At 49.7% G+C, this 21635-nt stretch overlaps 8 protein-coding genes across 8 annotated transcripts; 5 read left to right on the top strand and 3 right to left on the bottom strand.

Annotated features, from left to right (window-relative positions):
* Positions 1-489: 489 nt before the first annotated feature.
* P174DRAFT_506313 (uncharacterized protein) lies at positions 490-4007 on the top strand (the record flags this gene model as incomplete). Its single annotated transcript, XM_024831305.1, has 3 exons — positions 490-2678; positions 2794-2956; positions 3324-4007. The coding sequence occupies 3 exons, from the start codon at positions 490-492 to the stop codon at positions 3516-3518; spliced, it is 2547 nt and encodes an 848-aa protein (XP_024679259.1). The 3' UTR covers positions 3519-4007.
* A 2-nt stretch (positions 4008-4009) lies between these two features.
* On the bottom strand, positions 4010-5569 carry P174DRAFT_394318 (uncharacterized protein). The gene has a single exon (XM_024823628.1). The coding sequence runs from the start codon at positions 5461-5463 to the stop codon at positions 4423-4425; it is 1041 nt and encodes a 346-aa protein (XP_024679258.1). The 5' UTR covers positions 5464-5569; the 3' UTR covers positions 4010-4422.
* A 582-nt stretch (positions 5570-6151) lies between these two features.
* Positions 6152-8916, top strand: P174DRAFT_462848 (putative APSES transcription factor (MbpA); the record flags this gene model as incomplete). Its single annotated transcript, XM_024830183.1, has 3 exons — positions 6152-6415; positions 6472-8176; positions 8231-8916. 3 exons carry the CDS (start codon positions 6152-6154, stop codon positions 8914-8916), a joined length of 2655 nt encoding a protein of 884 aa, XP_024679257.1.
* Positions 8917-9658: 742 nt separating this feature from the next.
* Positions 9659-11543, top strand: P174DRAFT_394313 (glycoside hydrolase family 5 protein; the record flags this gene model as incomplete). Its single annotated transcript, XM_024823627.1, has 4 exons — positions 9659-9756; positions 9824-10088; positions 10146-10526; positions 10581-11543. 4 exons carry the CDS (start codon positions 9659-9661, stop codon positions 11247-11249), a joined length of 1413 nt encoding a protein of 470 aa, XP_024679256.1. The 3' UTR covers positions 11250-11543.
* Positions 11544-14792, top strand: P174DRAFT_444424 (tetratricopeptide repeat protein). Its single transcript, XM_024828082.1, has 7 exons — positions 11544-12674; positions 12728-14144; positions 14169-14358; positions 14380-14505; positions 14527-14610; positions 14638-14650; positions 14678-14792. The coding sequence occupies exons 1-7, from the start codon at positions 11780-11782 to the stop codon at positions 14704-14706; spliced, it is 2754 nt and encodes a 917-aa protein (XP_024679255.1). The 5' UTR covers positions 11544-11779; the 3' UTR covers positions 14707-14792.
* Positions 14793-14845: 53 nt separating this feature from the next.
* On the bottom strand, positions 14846-16606 carry P174DRAFT_375771 (DUF890 domain protein; the record flags this gene model as incomplete). Its single annotated transcript, XM_024822643.1, has 10 exons — positions 14846-15259; positions 15318-15581; positions 15634-15724; positions 15774-15906; positions 15963-16036; positions 16084-16185; positions 16238-16248; positions 16300-16375; positions 16431-16478; positions 16527-16606. 10 exons carry the CDS (start codon positions 16604-16606, stop codon positions 14846-14848), a joined length of 1293 nt encoding a protein of 430 aa, XP_024679254.1.
* A 209-nt stretch (positions 16607-16815) lies between these two features.
* On the top strand, positions 16816-20426 carry pldA (putative phospholipase PldA). The gene is made up of 8 exons (XM_024829169.1): positions 16816-17341; positions 17398-17798; positions 17855-18007; positions 18059-18680; positions 18727-18987; positions 19034-19491; positions 19541-20089; positions 20146-20426. Exons 1-8 carry the CDS (start codon positions 17281-17283, stop codon positions 20158-20160), a joined length of 2520 nt encoding a protein of 839 aa, XP_024679253.1. The 5' UTR covers positions 16816-17280; the 3' UTR covers positions 20161-20426.
* On the bottom strand, positions 20238-21635 carry P174DRAFT_506305 (glutathione S-transferase family protein). Its single transcript, XM_024831304.1, has 3 exons — positions 21038-21635; positions 20657-20982; positions 20238-20601 (listed from the first exon to the last, which is right to left on the bottom strand). The coding sequence occupies exons 1-3, from the start codon at positions 21386-21388 to the stop codon at positions 20499-20501; spliced, it is 780 nt and encodes a 259-aa protein (XP_024679252.1). The 5' UTR covers positions 21389-21635; the 3' UTR covers positions 20238-20498.

Raw genomic sequence — 21635 nt, 5'->3', positions numbered from 1 at the left:
GTCCCGATGAGCAGTACTATACAATAGCCAACATCGAATATATCTTGATTCAATGCGCATCTGAAGGCAGTCAACTTGTATTAGACTGACCAGAGACGTCTCCTAAAATGTTTAGTGGTTCAATTCATGGATATTATCTCCTGGTCCCAAGCGAACAAGACAACCAGCCGAATTCGAGACAGATCCAACAAATTTCAGTACGAATATTATGTAGATTAATCCCTGCACTTGTTAATTGCACATGATGTATCAGCAGATCTATATCCTCAAGCCCCCGATCAAGAACCAGCACGTAGGAAGAAGATTGATCAGCCTGAGGCATGGCACGCCTTCCTATTCTGGAGGTCATGCTGATGGTTCCCCCAGTTCGGATGGGTCATTCGTAGAGGAACGCGAGAAGATGGTTTCTTCCTTCAACGCGATCGAGACAATCATTACTGTAGCCATTGCGTCCCATCTTTTTATTCAATTGACAATTGATCCATAGAGATGGATTTTATCAATCATAAGACAACCCAAAAGGCAAGAGTCGAGCTCCCCGAGGCGACTCTGGCCTCGGCTTCTGAGGACAAGGAAAACCGCGTCCAAGATTCAGAGCCCACTCCAGCTAGAAAGCGACGCCGGGCTATGGGCTCGGATAATATTCTGCAGGAGCATGGCAAAGGAAAGAGAAAACTTTCTCATATCGAGGAAGATGTGGCTCCTTCAGAAGGGGTCTCTACCTCAACGCCGCCATCCACCGACGACAAGGAATCCGACGCCATACAGCGCGATAACCTTGACGCCGAAATCGACGCCGAAATCGACGCCGAAATCGACGCCTTACTAGACAACGAGATCGACGACGATGAAATCGAAGACATCGGTGATGATGACATTATTGTCAGTCCAGATGACATCGATGAAGAGGACTTTGTCAGCGAGGTCAAAACCGAGCCGACCATCCTCGTTCCAACTACCGTTGCTGATGGCAAGTTCGCAGTCATACTGCGGAAGACAATCAGCCAACTAGTAGACTGGGCAAAAGAGCACGACTACACGGCTATGAGTCCAAAGGACATGGCCGTGACCTGGGGATTCTGGCGACTACTTTGTCGCGTATCAGTTGACTTCCTAGTCGATTTGATACTTCCCGGAGTACCTCTGCAAGTCCAAGCTCTGTTCGAGAAGGAGACATGGTCCTTAGAGGATCTCCTGTCCCTTCCGCTAACTGGTGATGATAAACGCCAAGGTATCTATGGCAATTTTGTCACCGGTCAAATTAAAAATCCGGGTGATATAGGATGTGACGCCTATGTAGGGTCATCAAAATGTCTCGCACGACGTGTCTCCGAACATCTGGGCATTTCTCGGAATTATTCATCCAACTGTCTGCCGCGAGATAACAAGCGAAGCCTCCATTATAAGCAAATTTGCCGAGATGGAGCGCATTGCAACTTCAGATTGCTTGTGGTATTCAATCAGCCTGTTGAGGATGGATATCTCCTCCTCGTAGAAGGCATATTCATGGTGCTTTTAGGAACCTATACGTACCAAGGATACATCCACAGGTATGCAACGCATGCCACATATAAGTTGACGGAAAGAATCAGAGAAAGTCTGAACCTTCCGTTAATCTCTTGGCCCGGGATGAATGCGGCATGGCCTTTATATCAAGGGTTCTATAATAGAGCCGCTGGGTCGCCGTCCGAGTGCAGTAATCCAGCCTGCGACAAGATGACTTATCCAAAGCATCTGCGCCCTGATGATGCACCAAAATCCCGGCGCTATCACTTGAACTTCGGTGACCCTCTAGGCCCATATATATGTGGCTGCTGTGGCAACTACAGATTTAAGCACGGGGTACTTCCAGACAGAGAGTTCCTCGACAAGATCGCAATGCGTTTGGAAACGAGGAAAGCTGCTGGAAGAGACGCAAAATGCGAATGTTGCGAAAGGCTCGAATCGCAAAATCTTGTAAGGTGGGACACGACAAAAAGGGACAAAAGTCCACGAACTGTCGGTCACCAGATTCATGATCTCTTCCCGGGTAAATTTCTTTGCCAGCCATGCTGGGAGTTTGTTAAAGACAAACAAAGAATGCGCACTTCTGAGGAGGTCATCATATTCCTTGACACTGTGTATCTGATAGAGGCTCGGAAAGCAGGCGAGGACATCATATGCGACAATTGTGGCGAGATTGAGGGTTCTCCTGCGTGCAGTGGGAAGAAACATCTCACAAATCGCGAAACCCGGAAATTGCTTTGTTATCAATGCGATTTCTATTATCGTAAAAACAAGGAACATCGGCCTCTGACACTAGCTCAAGCCCATGTGCTCCGAGGGAAGATGTTAGCTGACCGGAAAGCCGGCAACGAGATCGTGTGTGGCAATTGTGGAATAGCCGAGGGCTCCCTAGGCACCACGAAACTGTTTAACGTCAACAAGGAACTCGTCATGATCCTGTGCTCCCCATGTGGTCTACATTGGTCCACCGATGGGAGTCACAGAGACCCTGCAGACAACCGCATCTTGATAATCAATGCGCGGATGAAACAGGATCGCATAAACCACAATCGAATCACTTGTGACGATTGCGGTGCCGTCGAAGGTTCACCATTGTGCAAGGGCAACCATGTTGTGAACAAGACCAACCTCAAGGTTTTATGCAGTAACTGCAAGAGAACCTACTGGGGAAGGTAGCTCGAGGGAGGGGTCCATCAAGTGCATATCATGTATGCATTGTACCCGATCCAAGGTAAGCGTCTGGCACATGTCACGATAGTTGCCTTGGTGCTGTACAGATACGTACAGTAGCCGGACGTTGTGGTTACCGGGACCATATGCTCACACCTTCACGTGGTGTCCGGTGTTAATCGCCAAAAGAGGTGAGACCAAGATGAGCACCAAAAGTGATGACTACTATGAGCAGGATCAGTCATTTGCATCACAATTCGGATTCATTTCTAGTCTGCGGGTGCGTAGGGACATGATTGTTCGATAACTCGCTCGACAGAGAGGAAGAGGCTTGTGGATATTGCACGGGACACGGAAAACTGGAATCAGCCAGTACAAGGAACTGAGACTTGACTGAACCGGAAAGTGCCCAAGGAATTTTTGTTCAGGGAAAGTCCTCCACGCTGACTCATCTCTAGAACCTCCACCTGTTATTATGTGCTGACAGACGGTGTTGTACGCGACAGGGCAAGCGCAATCGAAGAATGAGGGATGGATGTCGTTGACGGAAGGTTGGCATTAACTATGCTGGTTAGTCTGATGGTAACCGGCGGTAAGTGGGAACCAGGAGGCAAACAAACACGCTTATTTGTTGACTGGTGTGATAGGAAAGGATCTCCGCGGCAGACTTGGCTGTCCGCTGTCGATTTGTCGAATTCTCCGTTCATAACCTTCCCGAGGATGCAAACACGAAAAGGAATTCGATCACGACGACGAGACCTAGCGGGCTTGGATGCAACAACTGCGAAGTGGAAGAGTTGAGAGGACTTGGATTGTTATTGAATATGTGGGAGTGGTGTTGATTGCTTTGCGGTGGTTAGAGCCCTTGTCGCGGCCGTTCTGGCCCAAAAATTCCAGGTAAGAACGCGAGGAGACGCCAATTGCGTCTTGGAACTCGCCGATTTTCATCTCTCCGCTTTCTATGAAGGCGCGAATCCGTCGACGGACTTGGTCGCAGTTCCAGTCGATGTAGTTTAGCCGTTCATCGCCACTATCAATCTCAGGAGGGATGTTCTCAGCACTTGAAGGGTCCAGGTCTGTGGATTTCTTTTAAGAGACATGGTGTTCTGTATAGCGTTGAATGGGTCTTTTAATAGACTGAATACATGACAGAGATGAGTTGAATGATGAAAAATCACATCAGTTGGTGGAAAACGCGTCGAATTTGAGGAGGCTCAGAGGGGTGTAAACAAGCCCACCTCACAGACGCGCGATATGAGCTATCACGGTTACCTTCAGCGGTCACCCTGCAACGATCAGAGAAATCTAATAGCTCGTCAGAGTTTCATTGGTTAATTCATTATTCATTTATTAGAAGATATTTTGATCCCGCTCATCGCTGTTTTCTCTCGAAATGCTCGCTCATCTACCTATGTTTCTTTATATGACGTCATGTCCAGTATAAGTTTGCTCTGTTTTAACCCGAAACCATCGGAGGCAGAGCATTATTGTCAGAGACAACATGTAGGTGTAACAACTGTACACAGTTTTTTCAGTCTCAGGACGATATCTTCTTCGAGGAAATTCCGGGAAGGCACCTAATGAGGACCCGGGGGCCGGTCACCGAGGATCTTGCGAATGCCGTACTAGTCACACGAAGGGACACGCTAATGTATGGCCTGACTGGCTGGACCCGCCTGCGAGAGAGGTCTTACACTTGTGCGAACCCGCAAGCCCGCTGTGGGCAAGGCGGAGAGTAGCACGCGGTTACTCTTCCGTAGCCACCTGTACCCGGCCCCTGGAGGGACGTTGTATCAATCTCCCGTTGACATCAACCTTCTGGAAGAGGTCTGGCACTTGATCGTGTTGAACGACGGTAGATATGCGGGGAAAGGGCTTCATCGATTCCCACTTGAAATAATGTTTTTGGTTCTTCTCATCCCATTCCAAGCGCGGCACCATGCAGTAGATGCGCCCCCAAAGTCGTTGCATGAATCGTCGTGTGATTTGATGAGGGCGCCCGTTGACGAAGTCCCTAAATGTCGGCCCCTTTTTTGGTCCTTCAGTGAGAAATACTACATCAAGACTGGTCTTGCTGCGAGAGTCCAGGGGAACGCCAACGGCTTTCCTTCTCTTCGGTGGTGTCCATGGTATTCTCCCAGAGATCAGACCATGCAATGTATCGAGCTCTGCATCAGGGAGCGGCGGCAGAAGGCTGTCGAGCACGGCGTAGTACCATCTTTTCCTGATATTCCGCCGACGACTTTTGGCAACCGGCTTGCCCCAGCTGTTTTCCTTGGGTATAGGCGGCTCCAGAGTCTTAACAACAGAACGATCGCTGAGCTGTGAAATGACTCCATTCCGCAATTGAGACTTCAAGAGATCGAGCACAATCGTCGGAGGTTTCCAATCATCTTCGAACATTGAAGGCCCCTTCAGAATGCCTTCCACGGCCAAGGCATCGGGAGGAACTTCCGGGACAATGAAGACACCTAGCAAATCCCTTCTTTTCTTTCCATTTCGTCCATATGAGAGCCGGAGTACTTTTTCGAGCGGTCGAGAATAGCCTTCGTTGGCACGCTTCAATAACGACAGTTTCTGGGTTGCGGTTTTGCGGAGGAGGTGCTGCCGACGTAAATCATCTTGTAGCTTAGATTGCGATTTGTCGGAATAGCGTCGAAATCTCCGGACTACATAGTCATGCATGTAACCTCTGGCGATCGGATCAGGGAGATATGTGCATTCGCGCAGCAAGGCACGGAAGAGATGTCGCCATTGTTCGGGAGGGATGAGTGGTGAGGAGGACATTGTTCACTTGGAAAAATTTATCGATCGCAGTTCATGGAATTGGAAATATCCGTCTATACTGCATCTTGCAGTGCAGGTGGTCGTCACGATCACCGATGGTCCCGGGGACAAAGAATCGAGCGGAGAACAAGTCAATCCCCCGGCCGAAAAGGGAAATAGATGGTTTTTTGAGTTCGGAGTTACGCGAAAACGCCAAGCGGAGAACGCGACCGTCAGGCCCCGCGACTCCTCGTCACGATCTTCGTTCACTTCCATGCACGATTTACAGACTGATTGAATCTAGAATTGGCGAATGCATATTTCATAGCTACAGGTCGATTTATTCTGGCTCTTGTTACTTGTACATCTCTCCGTTTGCTCAGATTGGCTTGTTTTCCCATCCCTTTCACGATCAAGGCGCCAGCCACGCGCCCTTCATTGCCTCCTCGCGCGACTCACCTGCTCGGTAGTTATTGATTAGGTGCGTTTCCCCACTCGATTTCATCCTTGTCCCGACCCGAAATTTCCTTTCATCTTTGCTTATTTTCCAAATGAGATGGAAGAGTAGTGATAAGTATATGAGGAGTCGCATTTTGTACTGACACATCACGCTCAGACCACGCATGTGCATGGTGTCAGGGTTCGGCAGAAACGGGACCTCCAAGTGATGACTTCCAACAACCACCATCCTCCGCGACCCAGCTTGCCCATGTCGTACTCTCAAAGCAGCTTAGGTTCCGCAAATGGGATAGCTTTCTCTCAGTCACAAATGGGATCTTTCAATGCTTCGCAGTCCGTCGCGTCGACGCCTCGAGCGACACCCCCTCCGAAAAGCTCACAGCAATCGATGTCCTTTAGTTATCCAAATGGTCTTCCAGGCGGCGCGAGAGGTAGCTTTGGGGGGTTTGATGATATGAATGGCTATGGAGCAATGGTGCAGTATCAAGAGGAATATAGACCGCAGATATACAAAGTCGGTTTATCCCTTGACATTGCGATTCTATTTACTGACGATTCTTCTCGTTCAAGGCTGTCTATTCCAACGTCTCGGTCTACGAAATGGAAGTAAATGGTGTTGCCGTTATGAAGCGACGTTCCGATTCCTGGTTGAATGCTACTCAAATCCTCAAAGTAGCGGGCGTTGTTAAAGCTCGAAGAACGAAAACTCTCGAGAAAGAAATTGCTGCAGGCGAACATGAGAAAGTTCAGGGAGGCTATGGAAAATACCAAGGAACGTGGGTGAATTATCAGAGAGGCGTCGAGCTTTGCCGTGAGTATCATGTCGAGGAGTTATTGAGACCACTTCTCGAATACGATATGGGACCCAACGGCACCGCAAATACTGGCCATGACACCCTAGACACTCCTACAAAGGAGCAAGCGATGGCAGCGCAGAGGAAGAGGCTTTATAGCGGTGTGGATAACCGCGGAATGTCGCAACCGCAGCAGGGTACCTTCTTCCAGAATATCTCCCGGACCGCTGCAACGGCTGTCAACGCTATCAGCAAAGCTCGGTTCGATTCACCTGCAGCAAGAAATGCCGATAGTAGGCGCTCGAGTATCATGCGAAAGTCGTCACATCAGATCAGCAGCCAGGAGTCTCAGCTCCCCACGTTCAGCAGTCAGCAGAGCATGTACAGTGTGGCCTCCGACAGTGGATTTGGCAGCAATGCACAGAGCAATGGCCGATTCAATGGCCCTGATGTCGCCGCCTTCGAAACAGAAGAGTCGATCGAGCCACCTCGTAAACGTATCAGGTCGTCTTCCAACCATGTGCCATCTTTCGGGCTTCAACGGGAGCACTCTTCCTTGTCCATGCAAGAACCTACCCCGACAGAACCGAACGACTCTTTCTACCAGGAAATGGACGGGCCCGCTTCTATGGTGGATGACAACAGGCGTGGCTCAGACCCTCTGCCTCCTGCCACAACTCCAGAAAGATTTCAGAAAATGAAGCTCATCATGACCTTGTTTCTTGACAAGAGGACCAAGGATTTCTCCAACCATCCGGCGTTGTTGCAACTCACTGGTGAAGATCTAGAAATTCCACTTGACGAATACCGCAACAACGCTCTTCATTGGGCAGCAATGCTTGCTCGGATGCCTCTTGTCTATGCGCTCGTCGAGAAAGGCGTGAGCATCTATCGTTTAAACGGTGCGGGCGAGACTGCTTTACAGAAATCCGTCGGGACAAGAAACAACCTCGATTACAGAAGCTTTCCGCGCTTATTACAAGTGCTGGCCCCCACCATAGACATGGTTGACTATAGTGGACGCACGATCCTGCACCATATCGCAGTGATGGCTGCGACTGGTGGTGGTGGACATGTGTCCGCGAAGCACTATTTGGAGGCTCTACTGGAGTTCATAGTTCGCCACGGAGGCACGTCCATAAGCCAGCAGCCTCCGAATGGGGTTGAGGGTACCAATGGTAATAAAACTCAAACAGGCGAAGTCATCACCCTGGGCAGATTTATTTCGGAAATAGTCAACCTTCGGGATGATCAAGGGGACACAGCACTTAATCTTGCCGGGCGAGCCCGCTCTGTCTTAGTGCCTCAATTACTAGAAGTTGGTGCGGACCCTCATATACCCAACCACACTGGTCTCCGTCCTGCCGACTATGGCGTCGGCGTGGATATGGTTGACGGCAACGCCCAATCCCAACAAGTCGGAAGCAAGAATGACTCTTTCATTGATCATCTGGCCAAAACAAAGAAAGAAATCTTTGATGGTGCGGAACCCCTCCCTCAAATTACAAAGATCAAGATCTACTGACAACTTGAAGCAACAATGGCCCAGATTAGCGCAATAGTACAGGAGACATTAGGCGGTATCGACAAAGAACTGGCCACCGACTTGTCCAAGAAGCAAGAGAAGTTTGAACATTGGCATTCCAAAATACGCGAGACTGCCAAGGCCCGTCAAATAGAACAGAAGAAACTGGACGACCTCAAGAGCAAGTCTTCTGATCGGGTCGAACTAAGCAGACGGATCAAAAATTTGGAAAGGTCATCGGAAGATCTTCTCGTGATGCTCAAAGAGATACATGGAGGGTACTTCGAGCCTTCCAAAATGACGATAGTTGGAGATGCGGATCAAGATTCTGGGGTCGACATGACGGAATTTGAAGCCCTTTTCCCGGAAACGTTCGATCCTACATCAGGGTTTTCCGAAAAGCAGGTAGCCTTTCTCAAGTCTCTGACTTCTCCTGAGATTCTGCAGCAACGCATCAAATGCTATCAAGATTTCAATCAAGAGATACTTGCCGAGGTGGATCGTTTGAAATCGAAGAACGTGGTGTTGGGTCAGAACTACCGTCGAATGGTTATGGCCTGTACCGGCTGGACGGCCGAACAGGTCGATGAAGCCGCCGAAGGGTTAACGCAATGCGTGAAGGATTTGAATGACAATCCTGTTCCTGAGGATGAGGCTATCGAGATTCTCATGAGGGATCGAGGTCAGGATTGGTAGCCATGTGGCAGTACAAACGAGTTTTTCATGTCTTTCTTTACCCATTAGCCCGCTGTCTCTCTCGGAGTTCTCACATTTCGGTGTCAGGGATCATTGTCCATAACCAGGTTGAAGGGTTTTCTTGCATCCGTGGAGTTGTTTTTGTGCCTCAATAGGCGTCCCATGCATCCGACGTCTGTATTTACAAATACCCATGACAGCTATAACTGTCTGATACGTCATACCACTGTACTTATACTTCTTCTGACAAATTAACAATTGGGTCTGTGTGATTATTGTCTTTCTTAGCAGTAGAGCCACGAGCATGGACGTCAATGTCGGGCAACACCCGGATTTATTTGCTTGGTCGGTGTTCCCCCCGACGACAATCACTCCGGGAATGAAGCTACGTCGGGTTATTCGCTCCTTCAGGGCTTGGCTGCTTCACACCTCAGTCTCATCGTGCTGAAATCAGGCTAAATCGGGTCTTTTAACCGACAAAATTGTAGGAAGTCCCCCGCAGGAAATGCAAGCGAAACAGGAGCTAACCCCGCCTGTCACCAGCTGTGCTCTCTCCAGTGGCTAGACGTGGAGATTTAGATATGGATTTTGCCTTTATTCAGAGTCGAGCATACGGGTCGAGGACTATAAAGGCACTGAAAACCCTTTGTATAGCCCCAGCTATGCCAAGCAAAATCGATCAAGTCGTAAATGCAACGCGAATGCAAGCACATAACAATTTTCTAGATCGTTTGAAGACAAAATGGCTACTGGAATTCTGAAAGTCAAAGGAAACAAACTCGTTGACAGCAATGGAGACGAAGTAGTTCTCCGGGGTGCCGCTATTGGCGGTTGGATGAAGTACGCGGCAACACAATGCCTCTATTTCAACCTTTGAAGTAAATGCTAATTAATATCTTGAAAATAGTATGGAGAATTTCATCACTGGTTACCCAGGCCATGAGTCGCAACATCGTGCTGCTATGCGGAGAGTCTTAGGGCCAGAGAAGTACGAATTCTTTTTCGACAAATGGCTCGATTATTTCTTCACGGAAGCGGACGCCAAGTTCTTTGCTGGACTGGGATTGAATTGCATCCGGATTCCGTTCAATTATCGCCATTTTGAGGATGATATGAATCCACGGGTACTGAAGGAGTCTGGGTTCAAGCACTTGGACCGGGTGATTGATTTGGTAAGAGTCCTACAGCATAACGACGGCATGATGCTAATTTGTTATTCCCCATGATAGTGCGCAAAAGAGAAGATATACATCATTCTGGATATGCACACGGCTCCTGGTGGACAGAACGGGGACTGGCATTCTGATAACCCGACCAGTTACGCTGCTTTCTGGGATTTCAAGGACCATCAAGACCGGACAGTATGGCTGTGGGAACAGATTGCAGCACGGTACAAGGACAATCCATGGGTTGCTGGATACAACCCCCTGAATGAACCGTGCGATCCGGAGCACGTCAGGCTTCCGGCTTTCTATGAGCGTGTCGAGAGAGCCATCCGAGCTATTGACTCAGATCATATCCTGTGGCTGGATGGAAATACGTTCGCCATGGAGTGGAAAGGCTTCGATACGGTTCTTCCGAACTGCGTTTATGCTATGCATGACTATTCTGTAGGCGATTCCTCATCCGACCAAAGAGTCCTCCGTGCTGATTGCTTTCATTAGTCAATGGGTTTCCCTACCGGAGAGCGCTACAAGGGAACTACTGAACAAAAGGAATACCTTGAACGGCAGTACCTTCGCAAAGCCGAATTCATGAACAAAAACGGGACGGTAATCTGGAACGGCGAGTTCGGTCCAGTCTACGCTAATCCCCGCACGGAAGCAGAGGCAGAAACCATAAATCAAGAGCGTTACAGCCTTCTGGGCGAGCAGCTTCGTATCTACGACAAGTACAACATCCACTGGTCTATCTGGCTGTACAAGGACATTGGCCTGCAGGGAATGATCCACACAAGTCCAGACAGCAAATGGAACAAGACGATTCAGCCCTTGCTTGAGAAAAAAAAGAAGTTCTGGCTTGATGCATGGGGCAGAGAGCCATCCGCAGAGCCTGAAGCAGCACTCAAGCCACTGGTTGACTGGATCGACAAGGTCAGTCCACGGGCAAAGGAAACGTACCCGACCCCATGGCATACGGAGCGTCATCTACTGCGAAATGTCTTCCAGACATTCTTGGCAGCATCTTTTGTAGACGAGTTCGCGGAGCTCTTCAGAGGAATGGATGAGAAGGAGTTGGAGGCATTGGCACATAGCTTCCACTTTGACGAGTGTGTGCAGCGAGGAGGACTGAATGAGATCCTGAGGGAACATGCTCGTGCAATGAAGCACTGAGGGACTGGTGTACGGAAAAGTAGATAATCTGTACCTTATTATCAATCAGCCACTCTGACGACTTGTGGATGTACTGCGATTCCCCACCACTGTGATTGGTGCGTGCATTAAGCGTGGTCATAACTCGTATTTGCAGCAATCTCATTCAATATCCCAGCATATTTTATTACTGCCACGGCCTTTGGTGGCCCCACCACGGTCTCCAAATCCGCCTTATCGATAACGAAAATGGGCGAGAGAGGAAAAAAAACTGTTAGGCGGGGTACCTGCGCTTTTCATCGTCATCACCAAGCCCTTCAATAGTCGCTCTTTTCTAGTTTGTTTTTAAGTGGCCTGATCCGAGTGCTTAGAACATTCAGTATGTTCTTGTGAAGATTTCGAGGTCATACCATTCGTCACGTGTTCGTTAAAGTCGACGGCCTAACCGAGGTCTATTCAAAGTACAGTCAGGCATAACCCATCAGTTCGACATTTTGAAGGCATTTGAAAGTCGCTCTTTCAAGTGTTAGATTCTAAAGAAGTTGTTGAAGATGACTGAAGCATCGAACGCTTCTTACCCGTCGTCCTTGGACGTTCTATTTGATGGGACGTCGCCGTTGAGGGAGCAGTATGACCCGGTCAAACTAGCGGATGCAGAGATTGTCCCCATCCTCCAGCTTCCACTGGCTGGAGAACTGCTGGGACACAACTCTGCAGATGCGAGTGCTATCAGCCGCGTCTCCAACGGCGAGATATGCTATACCACCTTCCTGACCGAGAAGGCGAAAGCTACGGCTCAGATGCCATTTGATGGGCTTACTTCTGAACAGCAACGGTCACAGATCCTCCATATTGGTCTGGCGGCTCTGTTTAGCTTTATGCAATCCAACATTACCGGCCCGCCGTTGGATTTTAACTCGGCGGATGTGGTATTCCCTAAGGCTCTCCACTCAGATGCCACCAAGCTCCGGGCTGTCCGCAATCACATCATCCGTGAACTATCTGTAGACGGAGAAGCCGCCTACAAGCTGACGCCGAATGTTGAGCTCTTTGCTGTTGCGAAGGCTCTTCTTGTTGATGCTGACATCCTCGTGCCTGACGGACCGTTGGTGGCGAGGACGACGAGAGTGCGCGTCAATTTCCTTCACCAGAAGATGCTGTCTGAAGCTACTAGCACATTACAGGATGCCATCTATAGTGACTTGGACGAGTTGAGCAAGATGCTGCTTAGTGAAAAGTCTGTATTCTCTACTGCTCAAGAGAAAGGACGCTTCCTTGTGGAGAGGGCGACTATCCACACCCACCATGGCTTTGACGCCAAGGCTCGGTCAGATCTTGAGCAGGCTGCTGCAGTCAGAAAATTTGAGTTTGCATTGACTGGAAGACTGGGAAAAAGGACGAAGTTCCAAGAACATGATATCAGCCAGCTGGTCGTCTTGGCAAAGAGTGCCGAAGAACTGACGACCACCGGAAACTCGGCTCTTCCGGAAGACAAGGAGGATACCCCCAAGCAGGACCTAAGAACCTAGACCTCAACGATGATACACTTCTCGAAAGCATATCCTTCACCAAGGACGCTCGGACATCAAAAGACAAGTCGACGACTGTCCAGGAAGAATCCACGCTTCCCCCAGCTTTGCACTCTCTTGACCCCGGCAACCAACCAATGCTGGACCCTGTTGACTCTGCCATTTTGCTGGGTTTGGCTTCCGCAATCACGAACACGTCACCGGAGAACGGTCTGACTCGGGAAGAGACCCACCCCTACGCTATCCGTGTCCTTGAAGGGGGTAGTTCCAACTGGCAGGTATACACTCAAGCTTTGTTAGTCCGAAGCCGTGTCGAAGGATACCGAGCTCGTACCGTAGAAAGATCTGTTCTGCAGATGCAAGCGCTTGTTGACCAAGTCATTGCAGACACAGCAACTCTTGATACTCAAGCTACCGAAAATGGTGACCAGGCTACCACATTCCTCCCAAGACCCGAGAAATCCGAGTCTGCTTCGGCCGCTGAAAGACTAGAGTACATCTGGCTCTTAAACTCTCCTACTCGGTGGAGTCTCGAAGCTGAGTTGGCTCAACGCTGGGTCAACCTTGGCGGTCTGCGGACTGCACTGGACATTTACGAACGCCTGCAGATGTGGGCGGAGGCCGCTCTCTGCTACGCCGCCACAGACAGAGAAGAAAAGGCTAAGCATATCGTCCGCAGACAGCTATATGAGCCCACGGGTCCAGACCCAGATGACGAGAACGAGAAGTTCGACGGGCCGGAACTGTCTCCTCTGCCTGTTGACGCCCCTCGCTTGCTCTGCATCCTGGGTGACATCGATAGTGATCCCACCATGTACGAACGCGCATGGGAGGTCTCAAACAACAGATACGCACGCGCGCAGCGTTCCTTGGCCCGCCACTATCTCTCGTTGAAGCCTCCTGCTCTCGAAAAGGCAGAGGAGGCATACCGCAAGAGTCTCCACATCAACCGTCTCAACCACAGCGCATGGTTTGCGCTTGGTTGTGTACAGCTTGAACTGCAAAAATGGGAGGACGCCATCGATTCATTTACACGGACCGTGCAGCTCGAAGTCACGGACGCCGAAGCATGGAGTAACCTTGCTGCTGCCATCCTGCGAACCGCCAAACCCAGCGAAACCACCGAAACGGCAGAAGAGGAGCAACAGGACGCAGACGCCGATGCCGACTCGGAAACCAAAAAAGCACCACAGGATCCCTATAAGCGCAAGCGCGAGGCCCTTGCTGCTCTGCACCGCGCCGCTCAGCTCAAGCACACCGATGCTCGCATTTGGGACAATGTCCTGACCGTCGCAGCCTCGATCCCTCCACCAGCTACACCATTCCGCGATGTGGTCACAGCCCAGAGACGGGTGATTGAAGTTCTCGGCCCAAAGAACGGAGAAAAGTGCGTTGATATACCCGTTCTCAGCATGCTGATTGAGCACGTCGTCGACACCTACAACTACGAGGACCTCCTGATCAAGGTCGACGAGAACGACGAGAATTCGGAGCCCGTCGTCCGCAGTGGCACCATCGCCGGCCAGGTCCTCTCCCTCGTCGACGAATGCGTTGTGCCTCTCATCACCCACTCGGCTCCGCTCTGGCTTCTCGTTGCCCGTGTAGAACACTTCCGTGGCCAGCCCTCCAAGGCCTTTGAGGCGCATGAGAAGGCCTGGCGAGCTACCGTTGCCTCGTGCACACAGGGCGCGTTCCAAATGGGCGATGCGAAGAAGTGGATGGATGTTGTCCGTGCAACTGAGAGGTTGGTCCGTGATGGATATGCCAAGTTTGGGCCTATGGACAAAGAAGGCAAACATGAGGGGGAGGCTGAGATGGTTGCTAAGGACTGGCGATTCAAGGCCCGCAGCGCTGTCAGGGGTATTTTGGGTAAAGGAAAGGACTTTTGGGAGGGTTCCGAGGGCTGGAATCGTCTGAAAGAGCTGCACTCCGAAGTGGGAAGTTCTTAGATGTCAGACCTGAGAGATGTCTTATGCAATTCATGTCGGATAGAAATTTGATTAGCGTTTAAGTATGAATAGATCTGTCTTCGGTCAATCATGTCCTCGTGGCGAGTTCTCATTCAACGTTTCATGCCCCATTTCCGCATCACCTTCCCTCCACCTTTCTCTTTAACATCCCGCAGAAGCTCTCGAACAAGACCGAATCTAATCCCTTGAGCCAACGAACGACAACGCGGACGCACTTTTCATCAAGTCTATCCTGCTTCAGCTGAATCTTGAAACCAAGAGCCGCTGCACTCTCGTCAATTTCCATCATATCCGCAGCACCAGCTGAATTCTGCAACTTTCTGCGAGCTTGACGAGACCAAACATTCTCCATTGCGAATCCGACGCCCGTAGCCAGATTCTTACGCCAAGTCCAATGAATGCGAAGGCTGCTGAGCTCTTTGTCAATCTTGTCGCTGAGGTCATCGATCGATTGATTCATGATTTCGAACATGAACTCGGAGGGGAATGGTAGGAGGTGTTTCGGGAAGCCAGGGATGCCTCGGGCTACTTTCTGTTGCAAATCAGCACGGGAGCACTCAAACACTAGACCCAGATGTATTGAAGCATACCATACTCGGACGAAGATCAGTCCACGACCACGCCACAGCCCACCTCTTCGTCTTGCTTCCTTGAACAAATTCGGTTACCGCGTAGTTGTTGTTCCCGTGCTCCATGAGCTTCTCGACTATGACGGATACACTGCTGAGCTTCCCAAGCATTGAGGTGTACCAGACAACCCTCTCGCGAAGATGAAGGCTTTCCTCAATCATGCGATGGACAAAAGCAATTTCACCGCCCTCGGTGACCATCTCGACCTCGTCTCCTGTGCATGCCTATGTCTGGTTTTCAACAGGAGATTTGTAAGCCTCATTGAGTTGGACTTACTGAAAATGGAGGCCGTTCCTTGGCCTCTGCTGAAGCTATCATTTCTTCGCGTGAGGCGTAGAATGGAGGATTGCACATGGTAAAGTCGAGCCTGAGATCTCAGATATATGCCGTTTTATGCAATCTCAGTGGATACATACTTTTGGACGTCGAGCTTTGTGTCTAGAGGAATGAGATCATCCTTGCGCTCGGTTTTGAATACCCGAATTCGACTATCAAGCCCGTTGTTTGTCACATTTTCTCGGGCGGTTCGAACATTTTCGTCATCTATATCTAGATTCTTGTGAGCTTTCATCCAGCCGATAGGCATTGAAGCCGACAATGATTACCTGTAGCAACGAAATCCCACAGAGGTCGTGTCGTGCACCCGAGCAACGGGTATATACTGCAGCACCCTGTTCCACTATCAAAGTCAGAAAGAGCAACATCTCCAGAACAGGTGATACTCACATATCGAGGCCTAAGACGGATCGGTCCGGGTCGTAGTCATCGCGGTACTGGTCGCCTGTGGTATCGAGAAGGTCTTGCAGCCATAGAATATAGTTTAGCCTGCTTGACCGTCAGAACATAAGCAATTTCTGCATTTGCAATCTGTTTTATTCACCTGTTGGGTACCTAGAGTATCAAGTTAGCATGTAAGACTTTTTGTGAGCCAAGTTAACATACCGGTGGACAGAGTCTGTTCTCAGGTATCTCAACGTCCAAATCAAAATCTCTCTTTAAGAGGCTCTTAGTCAATTGGCTGAAAAGTCGGTCAGTCACCTGCGAACACCGGCAATGTCTATGACCATCCTTACCGTACGGCATCGGGATCACTGAAATCTAACTGGCTGTTTGGCTTCACACTGACAGCAGGGTCAGAAATGCGTATCAATCACAGGGGCAATACTGACTATTTCGCGAAAGCCGGCGACTGCAACGCAAGAGTGGTGAAATCGACGTCATCTTTGTAGATATTTCGAGCTGCCCTCATTATGGTAGATTCAGTGGACCACACAGGTAAGAATGTGTCAGCCTAAACCTGCGCCAAGAGGTCCCACGAAAGTAGTTGAGAACTAGTCAAACAAAATCGAGGATTCCTGTAGTAGACTAGTCTGGTACTCAATATTATCTAGATCAAATGACGATATTAGTGGACGATTGGAGGCTAGATGCCGACCATGGCTGATGGTGGGGCTTACCTCGATTTTTCCAAAGGCACAGAAACAATGGTACAGACAGCAACAAAGCCTCGTGATGTTGCGATGATCCTCATTGATGAACTGGACGCAATGATGCAGGAGCAACAACGATCAACTGGAGAGAGAGAGAAAGTGTTCTCCTGAACGGGCTTGGGCCGGGAATTTTTGGTTCCCTCAGAGTCAGGCCACAAGGCTGTAAGGCTGGTAAAGCTAGCACGGAATGATGTCACAGCGTGGACCGACGCGTATCGAACTACTGTCAAGTAATCGTCGATCCCCCTCTTTTTGAAACATAAAAAAAGAGTCTTCGAGCCAGATATTTAAAGGAATAATTCGTGATCGAACTCGAGAATCGTGAGCATTGAGAGAACTTCTTCGGAGGGTTCTTTCACAGTTGGATGCCAGTTTGGATCGTTTCGTTTGGTTTGATTGCAAGTAAGCACCCTCTGTGGGTCACATCTTGGAGATGGGGAAATTGAAGGAGAAATTCGAGCACGAGATTGACCATCTGGAAAGTGCTTTGAAAGGTCTGTATCGTATGTCTTTCAGTTAGATATTCATTCCGACTGATAATGGCTATCAGACTCTCATTTACATGAAGCCAAGGCAAAAGCTCACCACATCAAACACAAAGTTGGAAAATTCTTCAACGTCGTCAACCCCAACCACCGCCATGATGAGGAGCATGAGCGGGAAACAGACAATAAGAGAACTGCGATTGCTGAGTCACATAGATTCAAGTCCTTTGCTCCGGTTAGAGAAGGCAACAGGGTCAAGTGGTATGTCGACGCGCTGGACTACCTCTGGGCTGTCTCAGTCGCCTTGGAGGAGGCCAAGGAGGTGATCTATATCGAGGATTGGTGGCTCTCCCCGGAGCTGTTTCTTCGTAGACCTCCATATTTGACGCAAGAATGGAGACTCGATCAAGTGCTCAAGCGCCGCGCTGAAGCGGGCGTTAAGATCTATGTGATTGTTTACAAGGAGGTTTGTCAGCCATATTGACTGTGTTCAGTCGGTACAATACAGCTAACAGGATTCAGGTCAATCAAGCACTGACATGCAACTCGGCGCATACGAAACACGCGCTCCGTAGTCTCTGCCCGGAAGGAACTCCTGGCCACGGAAACATCAAAGTTCTACGGCACCCGGATCACAATATTTTTGAGAATGCGGCAGATATGACATTGTATTGGGTAAGTCCGTCGTGGATTGTAGTTATAGTCAGTATTATGCTGACATACTAGGCACATCATGAAAAATTTATTGTCATTGACTACGCCGTCGCCTTCATTGGTGGTATCGATTTATGTTTTGGTAGATGGGATGCTCACCAACACCCCCTGGCGGACGTTCACCCAGCGAACTTGAAGGACGAAATATTCCCAGGTCAAGATTGGAACAACAACCGTATTATGGACTTCCAGAGCGTTGCAGATTGGCAGTCGAACGAAGTAAGCAAAGCAGACTATGGTCGAATGCCATGGCATGATGTCGCAATGGGCTTGGTTGGTGATTGCGTCTATGATATTGCCGAGCATTTTGTTCTTCGATGGAACTTTGTCAAGCGAGATAAGTACAAGCGTGATCATGGCGTCGACTGGCTTCTGCTGGAGGGCCGCACCGGTGATGACGAAGCTCTTGTCGGGGTACAACGCCCAAAGTATCCTTGCGGACACTATATTCAACATCCTCTCAATCCGCTAGGCACCAAGCCGCGAGGAATGCAAGGCACTGTGCGGGGACAGATTATTCGCAGCAGTGGTGATTGGAGCAGCGGAATCCTGACTGAACAGAGTATTCAAAATGCTTATTGCGAGATTATTCGCAACGCTCAACATTTGGTATATATCGAAAACCAGTTTTTCAGTAAGTCCACCTTCGCTACAATGCTTCAGATGCTGACGTGTTCAAGTTACTGCCACTGGAGACCAGCAAAAGCCCATTATCAATACAGTTGGTCGTGCAATTGTCGACGCCTGCGTTCGAGCTGGCAAAGAGGGTCGGAAGTTCCGAGTAATCATTGTGATTCCCGCTATTCCCGGATTTGCTGGAGACCTGAGACAAAGTGCAGCAACCGGCACACGTGCGATCATGGATTACCAATACAAATCTATTCTGCGCGGAGAACACTCGATTTTTGGTCAGATCTCTGCTCAAGGAGTTGATCCAAGAGGTGAGTTCTCAACCTTCACAGAAGGGCAAATGACTAACTCAATCAGAGCATGTGTTCCTTTTTAATCTGCGCGCTTATGATCGTATCAACAAGACTCCCGCTCTAGAAGAACTGGAGAATGAAGCAGGGGTAACGTATCATGACATCCAGCGTGGCATAGCCGAGTCTATCATGAGCGACAGCGTTCACCCGCTGGTTGGCGAAGAAGGCGACAAACGCGAAGTCAATTACGACGACGCAGAGCGAGAGAAGGAAGAAAGGCTTGCAAGGTTGCGCAGATACGAGGAGAAGCAGGAAGGGCGCAGAAGCGAGCAATACCGAAGCAAGGACTCTGTCGCGCATACTACGATGCTCAATGGCGGCAAGATATCTGAGGAGCCCTGGGAAGGAGATCCCGAGAGTGAAAAGGCAAACTTTGTCCAGGAAGAGCTCTATGTGCATGGTAAAGTGTGCATCGTAGACGACAGGATTGCCATCTGCGGCAGTGCGAACATCAACGATCGGGTGAGTACACCCTTGTACAAATGCTTGACTCCAGGACTGACACTCGAAGTCACAACTCGGTTATCATGATAGCGAGCTGGCCATTGTTGTCGAAGATCAGGACTTCATCGATAGTACGATGGATGGCAAGCCATATAGAGCCTCGCGCCTTGCCGCTACTTTGCGGCGGCAGCTGTGGCGGGAGCATCTAGGCCTTCTTCCAGCACAAGACTACGACGCCTCCAAGCACCCCAATGCGCAGCCACCTAACGTGTGCCTAAATGAGATACTTGAGGGCCCGGAGAACGACTTCGTTACGGATCCCTTGAACGATGACCTGTGGAAGACATGGACAGAGCAAGCTACAACGAACACGGAAGTATATCGGATGCTCTTCCGCACGGATCCAGATGACAACATCCGCACTTTTGGGGACTATGATAATTTCAGACCGCGAGGCGGAATCAGAGAGGGTCACCTGTTCGACCCGTACCAGCCTGTCAAGGATGTTCGAGAGAAGCTGGACAAGATTAAAGGCCACCTTGTCTGGATGCCACTCGATTTCCTGAAAGATGCCGAGATGGCAGAACCTGGTCTGGCTGTTAACCAATACACTGAGGTAAGTGCATTGATGGCACGGTTAAGAAGATACATTTTTTGCTGATCTTGGTGCAGAGCATCTATACATAATCGTCTTCTATCTTTGTCCCAAAATAGCGAAGTACTTCGTTGCAATCATGATTTTAGATACCATTTGATGACTATTCAAGCGAGGAAGATTATGAGCTGCAAAATGGTACATTCATCCATATCAGCAGTGTAGGTACAACACTATCGGCACAAAAGCAAGTATCATGTAAATATAGCAGGTTTTTAATGAGGAATATGTCCGTCGCCACGAGCAAAGGTCCATACCATGAGAATGTCAGTATATTTATCAGCCAGATTTGAGCCACTCATTGTCATATATTCCACTAGTGATACTGCAAGAGATCGACACCTTGTATTAAAAAGGAATACATCGATCACTACTCCCACAGCTCGTAGTCAGGAAAGTACTTATCATGGATCCGTCTCGCATAATCAACCAGAGCCGGATACCCCTTGATAATCTCCTTTGAGGCCGGTGCGCTACCCAAGATATCAGTACACAACAGGCAAACCAAAGCAGAAGCGGAGTACTCACGCATCACACACCAACCCGGACACAACGAACCCAAACAGCACCGCATCCACCTCCGTCGGCGTCTCTCCACCCCAGACCCAGAACGGCCCGTCCCGATCGGACTGCTTCGCCTGCGCCTCCGCCACCACCGCACTCAGACTCGCCCAGATCTCCTTCCGGAACGCACTGATTTCATCCTCGGTGAAGGCCATGGTACCCTGGCCTTGGAGATTGCGTGTCACTTTGCGGTAGATGATGTTGCCAACGACGACCTGGACGGGCCAGGGGAGGGCAGCGAGGATCTTGGAGCGCATGGTGTAGAAGTTCAGGATCCATCGCTCGTAGGTCTTTCCATCTTCAGATTAATCTCTTCACTGTCCTGCGTAATGATGCGATTCGTACCTGATAAGAAGGCAACTTATCCTCTAGCAATGCCTTGAGCGCCAGGTCATGCAGTCGCTCAGTCGGAGACAGGTGCTGGTTCAGATCCTCTATGTACCCCTCCTCAATCAGCGCTTTGGTGATCAGGGTGGAATCTGAGAGCGTCTGCGGCGGCTGCTGGCCATGCTGGATGGAGACGTAAGGGACCTTGCCACGCGGAGATTTGGGGATGGCGCCTTGTTCGGTGCGGTAGCGGATGTTGGCGAAACGGAGACGGGCCTCCAGCTTTGTGACGAAGGGGGACCAGATGTAGCAACCGGTTTCTGGGAAGCCGCGGTAGACAGTAATGAGAGGGGATGATTTGGCGGCCATTGTGGGTGTTGTTAATGAGAAGATGACAATGTTACGGGGTGACCACAGCTACGCGATCGAATATTCGTTGATATTTCGAGGACGATTTCGAAGCGAAAAAGAAGTATAAGTACAAAAAAATGTGAGAAGAACGTATGTAAGTCGGGAAGAGAGCTCTAGGCTGCGATGCCCTTTTTGGACTCCGATCTGGGCAAGACTGGAATTAGGGTCTAACAGTAGCAAGTTTATAAGCCACGAAATTGCACGG

The sequence above is a fragment of the Aspergillus novofumigatus genome (assembly GCF_002847465.1).
Source record: "Aspergillus novofumigatus IBT 16806 chromosome Unknown P174scaffold_7, whole genome shotgun sequence".
NCBI lineage: Eukaryota > Fungi > Ascomycota > Eurotiomycetes > Eurotiales > Aspergillaceae > Aspergillus > Aspergillus novofumigatus.
Note: the sequence above shows the minus strand (reverse complement) of the source record. Positions and strands in the feature narration are given on the sequence as shown.

Bases quoted from the DNA above. Each gene is read 5' to 3' on its own strand.
- P174DRAFT_394318 (XM_024823628.1), bottom strand. From the start codon at position 5,463: ATGTCCTCCTCACCACTCATCCCTCCCGAACAATGGCGACATCTCTTC.
- P174DRAFT_444424 (XM_024828082.1), top strand. From the start codon at position 11,780: ATGACTGAAGCATCGAACGCTTCTTACCCGTCGTCCTTGGACGTTCTA. The intron at 12,675-12,727 runs GTGCCGAAGAAC...GAAGACAAGGAG, and splicing joins GCTGGTCGTCTTGGCAAAGA to GATACCCCCAAGCAGGACCT. The intron at 14,145-14,168 runs GTGCGTTGATAT...ACCCGTTCTCAG, and splicing joins GGCCCAAAGAACGGAGAAAA to CATGCTGATTGAGCACGTCG.
- pldA (XM_024829169.1), top strand. From the start codon at position 17,281: ATGGGGAAATTGAAGGAGAAATTCGAGCACGAGATTGACCATCTGGAA. The intron at 17,342-17,397 runs GTCTGTATCGTA...AATGGCTATCAG, and splicing joins TCTGGAAAGTGCTTTGAAAG to ACTCTCATTTACATGAAGCC. The intron at 18,681-18,726 runs GTAAGTCCACCT...GACGTGTTCAAG, and splicing joins TATCGAAAACCAGTTTTTCA to TTACTGCCACTGGAGACCAG.
- P174DRAFT_506305 (XM_024831304.1), bottom strand. From the start codon at position 21,388: ATGGCCGCCAAATCATCCCCTCTCATTACTGTCTACCGCGGCTTCCCA. The intron at 20,983-21,037 runs GTACGAATCGCA...GAAGATGGAAAG, and splicing joins ATAAGTTGCCTTCTTATCAG to ACCTACGAGCGATGGATCCT. The intron at 20,602-20,656 runs GTGAGTACTCCG...TATCTTGGGTAG, and splicing joins TCCGGGTTGGTGTGTGATGC to CGCACCGGCCTCAAAGGAGA.